At 38.4% G+C, this 10000-nt stretch overlaps 1 protein-coding gene across 1 annotated transcript in view; it reads right to left on the bottom strand.

Annotated features, from left to right (window-relative positions):
- The window catches only part of LOC137643777 (protein PFC0760c-like), a 141157-nt gene that overhangs the window by 76106 nt on the left and 55051 nt on the right, over positions 1 to 10000 (bottom strand). Inside the window, exons 3-12 of the mRNA XM_068376465.1 lie at positions 8909 to 8983; positions 7816 to 7890; positions 7289 to 7363; positions 6024 to 6098; positions 4962 to 5036; positions 4435 to 4509; positions 3176 to 3250; positions 2143 to 2217; positions 1616 to 1690; positions 1080 to 1154 (exon numbers count right to left, since the gene is read on the bottom strand). Coding sequence (XP_068232566.1) covers positions 1080 to 1154; positions 1616 to 1690; positions 2143 to 2217; positions 3176 to 3250; positions 4435 to 4509; positions 4962 to 5036; positions 6024 to 6098; positions 7289 to 7363; positions 7816 to 7890; positions 8909 to 8983 — 750 coding nt within the window. The remainder of the gene's footprint in view (positions 1 to 1079; positions 1155 to 1615; positions 1691 to 2142; positions 2218 to 3175; positions 3251 to 4434; positions 4510 to 4961; positions 5037 to 6023; positions 6099 to 7288; positions 7364 to 7815; positions 7891 to 8908; positions 8984 to 10000) is intronic.

Raw genomic sequence — 10000 nt, 5'->3', positions numbered from 1 at the left:
TCGTCTTGATTGGCCCTTTGACAAAGGCCATCTCTAATTTGGGAGGAACCAATTTCCTTGCATAAATAGAAAGAGATTCTGACTTTTTCTTATGCAAATATTGATGTGAAACCATTTGATGGGTCAATTAGGCTGTGTAGTTAGTATTCTACATAACTGAGAATGCATTAAAGGAAAGAGGAATAATAGATGATTTAAAAGGGAAAAAAGAGTTCTTTGAAGTGCTTCCTTTCGAGAGATCATAATAGTCTTGACGTCTTGAAAGAAATGTAAAAAATAGTGAAATATTTATGAAATAGAAGATGTAGATATTTATTTCCCAAAATGATAATTTCGGTGTTTCAATAGTAAATAAATTGAAAAGGGGTCACTACATTAAACTTGTGCAAAATATTTCTAAACATTATAAATTACATTTATATCCTGTAAGGTAATAACAGCTATATACATTTTTACCTATATACACCATCCTTTGCAAAATATACTTTGCATAGCATATTTTTGCACGGTACACTGTTAAAAAAAAAAAAAAAAAAAAAAAAAAAAAAAAAAAAAAAAAAAAAAAAAAAAAAAAAAAAAAAAAAAAAAAAAAAAAAAAAAGAGTGGAAAATGGATAGCTAGGATAATTCCTTCCAGTAGGCGGTGGAAGGGACAGAGAGACGATTTGAACGAATGCAAACACCCTTATTTTGAAAAAAATGAAACCTGGGGAGCCCTATTTTCAAAAAATGATAGAACCTTCGTCATCGTCTCCGTCGTCTTCATGGTCTTCGTCTTCATCGTCTTCGTGTGCGTCGTCTTCGTCTGTGTCGTCTTTTTCAAGTAGGCAAAGGAAGGGACAGAGACACGATATGAACGGATGCAAACACCCTTATTTTTAAAACAATGAGATCTGAGTGACCCTATAAAGAAAAAAAAAAAAAAAAAAAAAAAAAAAAAAAGAGTCGAAAATGGATAGCTAGGATAATTCCTTCCAGTAGGCGGTGGAAGGGACAGAGAGACGATTTGAACGAATGCAAACACCCTTATTTTGAAAAAAATGAAACCTGGGGAGCCCTATTTTCAAAAAATGATAGAACCTTCGTCGTCGTCTCCGTCGTTTTCGTGGTGTTCGTCTTCATCGTCTTCGTGTGCGTCGTCTTCGTCTGCGTCGTCTTTTCCAAGTAGGCAGAGGAAGGGACAGAGAGACGATATGAACGGATGCAAACACCCTTATTTTGAAAAAAATGAAACCTGGGGAGCCCTATTTTCAAAAAATGATAGAACCTTCGTCATCGTCTCCGTCGTCTTCATGGTCTTCGTCTTCATCGTCTTCGTGTGCGTCGTCTTCGTCTGTGTCGTCTTTTTCAAGTAGGCAAAGGAAGGGACAGAGACACGATATGAACGGATGCAAACACCCTTATTTTAAAACAATGAGATCTGAGTGACCCTATAAAGAAAAAAAAAAAAAAAAAAAAAAAAAAAAAAAAAAAAAAAAGAGTCGAAAATGGATAGCTAGGATAATTCCTTCCAGTAGGCGGTGGAAGGGACAGAGAGACGATTTGAACGAATGCAAACACCCTTATTTTGAAAAAAATGAAACCTGGGGAGCCCTATTTTCAAAAAATGATAGAACCTTCGTCGTCGTCTCCGTCGTTTTCGTGGTGTTCGTCTTCATCGTCTTCGTGTGCGTCGTCTTCGTCTGCGTCGTCTTTTCCAAGTAGGCAGAGGAAGGGACAGAGAGACGATATGAACGGATGCAAACACCCTTATTTTGAAAAAAATGAAACCTGGGGAGCCCTATTTTCAAAAAATGATAGAACCTTCGTCATCGTCTCCGTCGTCTTCATGGTCTTCGTCTTCATCGTCTTCGTGTGCGTCGTCTTCGTCTGTGTCGTCTTTTTCAAGTAGGCAAAGGAAGGGACAGAGACACGATATGAACGGATGCAAACACCCTTATTTTTATAAACAATGAGATCTGAGTGACCCTATAAAGAAAAAAAAAAAAAAAAAAAAAAAAAAAAAGAGTCGAAAATGGATAGCTAGGATAATTCCTTCCAGTAGGCGGTGGAAGGGACAGAGAGACGATTTGAACGAATGCAAACACCCTTATTTTGAAAAAAATGAAACCTGGGGAGCCCTATTTTCAAAAAATGATAGAACCTTCGTCGTCGTCTCCGTCGTTTTCGTGGTGTTCGTCTTCATCGTCTTCGTGTGCGTCGTCTTCGTCTGCGTCGTCTTTTCCAAGTAGGCAGAGGAAGGGACAGAGAGACGATATGAACGGATGCAAACACCCTTATTTTGAAAAAAATGAAACCTGGGGAGCCCTATTTTCAAAAAATGATAGAACCTTCGTCATCGTCTCCGTCGTCTTCATGGTCTTCGTCTTCATCGTCTTCGTGTGCGTCGTCTTCGTCTGTGTCGTCTTTTTCAAGTAGGCAAAGGAAGGGACAGAGACACGATATGAACGGATGCAAACACCCTTATTTTTAAAACAATGAGATCTGAGTGACCCTATAAAGAAAAAAAAAAAAAAAAAAAAAAAAAAAAAGAGTCGAAAATGGATAGCTAGGATAATTCCTTCCAGTAGGCGGTGGAAGGGACAGAGAGACGATTTGAACGAATGCAAACACCCTTATTTTTAAAAAAATGAGATCTGAGTGACCCTATAAAGAAAAAAAAAAAAAAAAAAAAAAAAAAAAAAAAAAAAAAAAAAAGAGTGGAAAATGGATAGCTAGGATAATTCCTTCCAGTAGGCGGTGGAAGGGACAGAGAGACGATTTGAACGAATGCAAACACCCTTATTTTGAAAAAAATGAAACCTGGGGAGCCCTATTTTCAAAAAATGATAGAACCTTCGTCATCGTCTCCGTCGTCTTCATGGTCTTCGTCTTCATCGTCTTCGTGTGCGTCGTCTTCGTCTGTGTCGTCTTTTTCAAGTAGGCAAAGGAAGGGACAGAGACACGATATGAACGGATGCAAACACCCTTATTTTTAAAACAATGAGATCTGAGTGACCCTATAAAGAAAAAAAAAAAAAAAAAAAAAAAAAAAAAAAGAGTCGAAAATGGATAGCTAGGATAATTCCTTCCAGTAGGCGGTGGAAGGGACAGAGAGACGATTTGAACGAATGCAAACACCCTTATTTTGAAAAAAATGAAACCTGGGGAGCCCTATTTTCAAAAAATGATAGAACCTTCGTCGTCGTCTCCGTCGTTTTCGTGGTGTTCGTCTTCATCGTCTTCGTGTGCGTCGTCTTCGTCTGCGTCGTCTTTTCCAAGTAGGCAGAGGAAGGGACAGAGAGACGATATGAACGGATGCAAACACCCTTATTTTGAAAAAAATGAAACCTGGGGAGCCCTATTTTCAAAAAATGATAGAACCTTCGTCATCGTCTCCGTCGTCTTCATGGTCTTCGTCTTCATCGTCTTCGTGTGCGTCGTCTTCGTCTGTGTCGTCTTTTTCAAGTAGGCAAAGGAAGGGACAGAGACACGATATGAACGGATGCAAACACCCTTATTTTTAAAACAATGAGATCTGAGTGACCCTATAAAGAAAAAAAAAAAAAAAAAAAAAAAAAAAAAAAAAAAAAAAAAAAAAAAAAAAAAAAAAAAGAGTCGAAAATGGATAGCTAGGATAATTCCTTCCAGTAGGCGGTGGAAGGGACAGAGAGACGATTTGAACGAATGCAAACACCCTTATTTTTAAAAAAATGAGATCTGAGTGACCCTATAAAGAAAAAAAAAAAAAAAAAAAAAAAAAAAAAAAAAAAAAAAAAAAAGAGTGGAAAATGGATAGCTAGGATAATTCCTTCCAGTAGGCGGTGGAAGGGACAGAGAGACGATTTGAACGAATGCAAACACCCTTATTTTGAAAAAAATGAAACCTGGGGAGCCCTATTTTCAAAAAATGATAGAACCTTCGTCATCGTCTCCGTCGTCTTCATGGTCTTCGTCTTCATCGTCTTCGTGTGCGTCGTCTTCGTCTGTGTCGTCTTTTTCAAGTAGGCAAAGGAAGGGACAGAGACACGATATGAACGGATGCAAACACCCTTATTTTGAAAAAAATGAAACCTGGGGAGCCCTATTTTCAAAAAATGATAGAACCTTCGTCATCGTCTCCGTCGTCTTCATGGTCTTCGTCTTCATCGTCTTCGTGTGCGTCGTCTTCGTCTGTGTCGTCTTTTTCAAGTAGGCAAAGGAAGGGACAGAGACACGATATGAACGGATGCAAACACCCTTATTTTTAAAACAATGAGATCTGAGTGACCCTATAAAGAAAAAAAAAAAAAAAAAAAAAAAAAAAAAAAAAAAAAAAGAGTCGAAAATGGATAGCTAGGATAATTCCTTCCAGTAGGCGGTGGAAGGGACAGAGAGACGATTTGAACGAATGCAAACACCCTTATTTTGAAAAAAATGAAACCTGGGGAGCCCTATTTTCAAAAAATGATAGAACCTTCGTCGTCGTCTCCGTCGTTTTCGTGGTGTTCGTCTTCATCGTCTTCGTGTGCGTCGTCTTCGTCTGCGTCGTCTTTTCCAAGTAGGCAGAGGAAGGGACAGAGAGACGATATGAACGGATGCAAACACCCTTATTTTGAAAAAAATGAAACCTGGGGAGCCCTATTTTCAAAAAATGATAGAACCTTCGTCATCGTCTCCGTCGTCTTCATGGTCTTCGTCTTCATCGTCTTCGTGTGCGTCGTCTTCGTCTGTGTCGTCTTTTTCAAGTAGGCAAAGGAAGGGACAGAGACACGATATGAACGGATGCAAACACCCTTATTTTTATAAACAATGAGATCTGAGTGACCCTATAAAGAAAAAAAAAAAAAAAAAAAAAAAAAAAAAGAGTCGAAAATGGATAGCTAGGATAATTCCTTCCAGTAGGCGGTGGAAGGGACAGAGAGACGATTTGAACGAATGCAAACACCCTTATTTTGAAAAAAATGAAACCTGGGGAGCCCTATTTTCAAAAAATGATAGAACCTTCGTCGTCGTCTCCGTCGTTTTCGTGGTGTTCGTCTTCATCGTCTTCGTGTGCGTCGTCTTCGTCTGCGTCGTCTTTTCCAAGTAGGCAGAGGAAGGGACAGAGAGACGATATGAACGGATGCAAACACCCTTATTTTGAAAAAAATGAAACCTGGGGAGCCCTATTTTCAAAAAATGATAGAACCTTCGTCATCGTCTCCGTCGTCTTCATGGTCTTCGTCTTCATCGTCTTCGTGTGCGTCGTCTTCGTCTGTGTCGTCTTTTTCAAGTAGGCAAAGGAAGGGACAGAGACACGATATGAACGGATGCAAACACCCTTATTTTTAAAACAATGAGATCTGAGTGACCCTATAAAGAAAAAAAAAAAAAAAAAAAAAAAAAAAAAAAAAAAAAAAAAAAAAAAAAAAAAAAAAGAGTCGAAAATGGATAGCTAGGATAATTCCTTCCAGTAGGCGGTGGAAGGGACAGAGAGACGATTTGAACGAATGCAAACACCCTTATTTTTAAAAAAATGAGATCTGAGTGACCCTATAAAGAAAAAAAAAAAAAAAAAAAAAAAAAAAAAAAAAAAAAAAAAAAGAGTGGAAAATGGATAGCTAGGATAATTCCTTCCAGTAGGCGGTGGAAGGGACAGAGAGACGATTTGAACGAATGCAAACACCCTTATTTTGAAAAAAATGAAACCTGGGGAGCCCTATTTTCAAAAAATGATAGAACCTTCGTCATCGTCTCCGTCGTCTTCATGGTCTTCGTCTTCATCGTCTTCGTGTGCGTCGTCTTCGTCTGTGTCGTCTTTTTCAAGTAGGCAAAGGAAGGGACAGAGACACGATATGAACGGATGCAAACACCCTTATTTTTAAAACAATGAGATCTGAGTGACCCTATAAAGAAAAAAAAAAAAAAAAAAAAAAAAAAAAAAAAGAGTCGAAAATGGATAGCTAGGATAATTCCTTCCAGTAGGCGGTGGAAGGGACAGAGAGACGATTTGAACGAATGCAAACACCCTTATTTTGAAAAAAATGAAACCTGGGGAGCCCTATTTTCAAAAAATGATAGAACCTTCGTCGTCGTCTCCGTCGTTTTCGTGGTGTTCGTCTTCATCGTCTTCGTGTGCGTCGTCTTCGTCTGCGTCGTCTTTTCCAAGTAGGCAGAGGAAGGGACAGAGAGACGATATGAACGGATGCAAACACCCTTATTTTGAAAAAAATGAAACCTGGGGAGCCCTATTTTCAAAAAATGATAGAACCTTCGTCATCGTCTCCGTCGTCTTCATGGTCTTCGTCTTCATCGTCTTCGTGTGCGTCGTCTTCGTCTGTGTCGTCTTTTTCAAGTAGGCAAAGGAAGGGACAGAGACACGATATGAACGGATGCAAACACCCTTATTTTTAAAACAATGAGATCTGAGTGACCCTATAAAGAAAAAAAAAAAAAAAAAAAAAAAAAAAAAAAAAAAAAAAAAAAAAAAAAAAAAAAAAAAAAGAGTCGAAAATGGATAGCTAGGATAATTCCTTCCAGTAGGCGGTGGAAGGGACAGAGAGACGATTTGAACGAATGCAAACACCCTTATTTTTAAAAAAATGAGATCTGAGTGACCCTAAAAAGAAAAAAAAAAAAAAAAAAAAAAAAAAAAAAAAAAAAAAAAAAAAGAGTGGAAAATGGATAGCTAGGATAATTCCTTCCAGTAGGCGGTGGAAGGGACAGAGAGACGATTTGAACGAATGCAAACACCCTTATTTTGAAAAAAATGAAACCTGGGGAGCCCTATTTTCAAAAAATGATAGAACCTTCGTCATCGTCTCCGTCGTCTTCATGGTCTTCGTCTTCATCGTCTTCGTGTGCGTCGTCTTCGTCTGTGTCGTCTTTTTCAAGTAGGCAAAGGAAGGGACAGAGACACGATATGAACGGATGCAAACACCCTTATTTTGAAAAAAATGAAACCTGGGGAGCCCTATTTTCAAAAAATGATAGAACCTTCGTCATCGTCTCCGTCGTCTTCATGGTCTTCGTCTTCATCGTCTTCGTGTGCGTCGTCTTCGTCTGTGTCGTCTTTTTCAAGTAGGCAAAGGAAGGGACAGAGACACGATATGAACGGATGCAAACACCCTTATTTTTAAAACAATGAGATCTGAGTGACCCTATAAAGAAAAAAAAAAAAAAAAAAAAAAAAAAAAAAAAAAAAAAAAAGAGTCGAAAATGGATAGCTAGGATAATTCCTTCCAGTAGGCGGTGTGGAAGGGACAGAGAGACGATTTGAACGAATGCAAACACCCTTATTTTGAAAAAAATGAAACCTGGGGAGCCCTATTTTCAAAAAATGATAGAACCTTCGTCGTCGTCTCCGTCGTTTTCGTGGTGTTCGTCTTCATCGTCTTCGTGTGCGTCGTCTTCGTCTGCGTCGTCTTTTCCAAGTAGGCAGAGGAAGGGACAGAGAGACGATATGAACGGATGCAAACACCCTTATTTTGAAAAAAATGAAACCTGGGGAGCCCTATTTTCAAAAAATGATAGAACCTTCGTCATCGTCTCCGTCGTCTTCATGGTCTTCGTCTTCATCGTCTTCGTGTGCGTCGTCTTCGTCTGTGTCGTCTTTTTCAAGTAGGCAAAGGAAGGGACAGAGACACGATATGAACGGATGCAAACACCCTTATTTTTATAAACAATGAGATCTGAGTGACCCTATAAAGAAAAAAAAAAAAAAAAAAAAAAAAAAAAAGAGTCGAAAATGGATAGCTAGGATAATTCCTTCCAGTAGGCGGTGGAAGGGACAGAGAGACGATTTGAACGAATGCAAACACCCTTATTTTGAAAAAAATGAAACCTGGGGAGCCCTATTTTCAAAAAATGATAGAACCTTCGTCGTCGTCTCCGTCGTTTTCGTGGTGTTCGTCTTCATCGTCTTCGTGTGCGTCGTCTTCGTCTGCGTCGTCTTTTCCAAGTAGGCAGAGGAAGGGACAGAGAGACGATATGAACGGATGCAAACACCCTTATTTTGAAAAAAATGAAACCTGGGGAGCCCTATTTTCAAAAAATGATAGAACCTTCGTCATCGTCTCCGTCGTCTTCATGGTCTTCGTCTTCATCGTCTTCGTGTGCGTCGTCTTCGTCTGTGTCGTCTTTTTCAAGTAGGCAAAGGAAGGGACAGAGACACGATATGAACGGATGCAAACACCCTTATTTTTAAAACAATGAGATCTGAGTGACCCTATAAAGAAAAAAAAAAAAAAAAAAAAAAAAAAAAAAAAAAAAAAAAAAAAAAAAAAAAAAAAAGAGTCGAAAATGGATAGCTAGGATAATTCCTTCCAGTAGGCGGTGGAAGGGACAGAGAGACGATTTGAACGAATGCAAACACCCTTATTTTTAAAAAAATGAGATCTGAGTGACCCTATAAAGAAAAAAAAAAAAAAAAAAAAAAAAAAAAAAAAAAAAAAAAAAAGAGTGGAAAATGGATAGCTAGGATAATTCCTTCCAGTAGGCGGTGGAAGGGACAGAGAGACGATTTGAACGAATGCAAACACCCTTATTTTGAAAAAAATGAAACCTGGGGAGCCCTATTTTCAAAAAATGATAGAACCTTCGTCATCGTCTCCGTCGTCTTCATGGTCTTCGTCTTCATCGTCTTCGTGTGCGTCGTCTTCGTCTGTGTCGTCTTTTTCAAGTAGGCAAAGGAAGGGACAGAGACACGATATGAACGGATGCAAACACCCTTATTTTTAAAACAATGAGATCTGAGTGACCCTATAAAGAAAAAAAAAAAAAAAAAAAAAAAAAAAAAAAAAAAAAAAAAAAAAAAAAAAAAAAAAAAAAAAGAGTCGAAAATGGATAGCTAGGATAATTCCTTCCAGTAGGCGGTGGAAGGGACAGAGAGACGATTTGAACGAATGCAAACACCCTTATTTTGAAAAAAATGAAACCTGGGGAGCCCTATTTTCAAAAAATGATAGAACCTTCGTCGTCGTCTCCGTCGTTTTCGTGGTGTTCGTCTTCATCGTCTTCGTGTGCGTCGTCTTCGTCTGCGTCGTCTTTTCCAAGTAGGCAGAGGAAGGGACAGAGAGACGATATGAACGGATGCAAACACCCTTATTTTGAAAAAAATGAAACCTGGGGAGCCCTATTTTCAAAAAGTGATAGAACCTTCGTCATCGTCTCCGTCGTCTTCATGGTCTTCGTCTTCATCGTCTTCGTGTGCGTCGTCTTCGTCTGTGTCGTCTTTTTCAAGTAGGCAAAGGAAGGGACAGAGACACGATATGAACGGATGCAAACACCCTTATTTTTAAAACAATGAGATCTGAGTGACCCTATAAAGAAAAAAAAAAAAAAAAAAAAAAAAAAAAAAAAAAAAAAAAAAAAAAAAAAAAAAAAAGAGTCGAAAATGGATAGCTAGGATAATTCCTTCCAGTAGGCAGTGGAAGGGACAGAGAGACGATTTGAACGAATGCAAACACCCTTATTTTTAAAAAAATGAGATCTGAGTGACCCTATAAAGAAAAAAAAAAAAAAAAAAAAAAAAAAAAAAAAAAAAAAAAAAAAAAAAAAAAGAGTGGAAAATGGATAGCTAGGATAATTCCTTCCAGTAGGCGGTGGAAGGGACAGAGAGACGATTTGAACGAATGCAAACACCCTTATTTTGAAAAAAATGAAACCTGGGGAGCCCTATTTTCAAAAAATGATAGAACCTTCGTCATCGTCTCCGTCGTCTTCATGGTCTTCGTCTTCATCGTCTTCGTGTGCGTCGTCTTCGTCTGTGTCGTCTTTTTCAAGTAGGCAAAGGAAGGGACAGAGACACGATATGAACGGATGCAAACACCCTTATTTTTAAAACAATGAGATCTGAGTGACCCTATAAAGAAAAAAAAAAAAAAAAAAAAAAAAAAAAAGAGTCGAAAATGGATAGCTAGGATAATTCCTTCCAGTAGGCGGTGGGAAGGGACAGAGAGACGATTTGAACGAATGCAAACACCCTTATTTTGAAAAAAATGAAACCTGGGGAGCCCTATTTTCAAAAAATGATAGAACCTTCGTCGTCGTCTCCGTGGTGG

The sequence above is a fragment of the Palaemon carinicauda genome, chromosome 7 (genome assembly GCF_036898095.1).
Source record: "Palaemon carinicauda isolate YSFRI2023 chromosome 7, ASM3689809v2, whole genome shotgun sequence".
NCBI lineage: Eukaryota > Metazoa > Arthropoda > Malacostraca > Decapoda > Palaemonidae > Palaemon > Palaemon carinicauda.
This window is presented reverse-complemented; position numbering and strand designations above follow the sequence as displayed.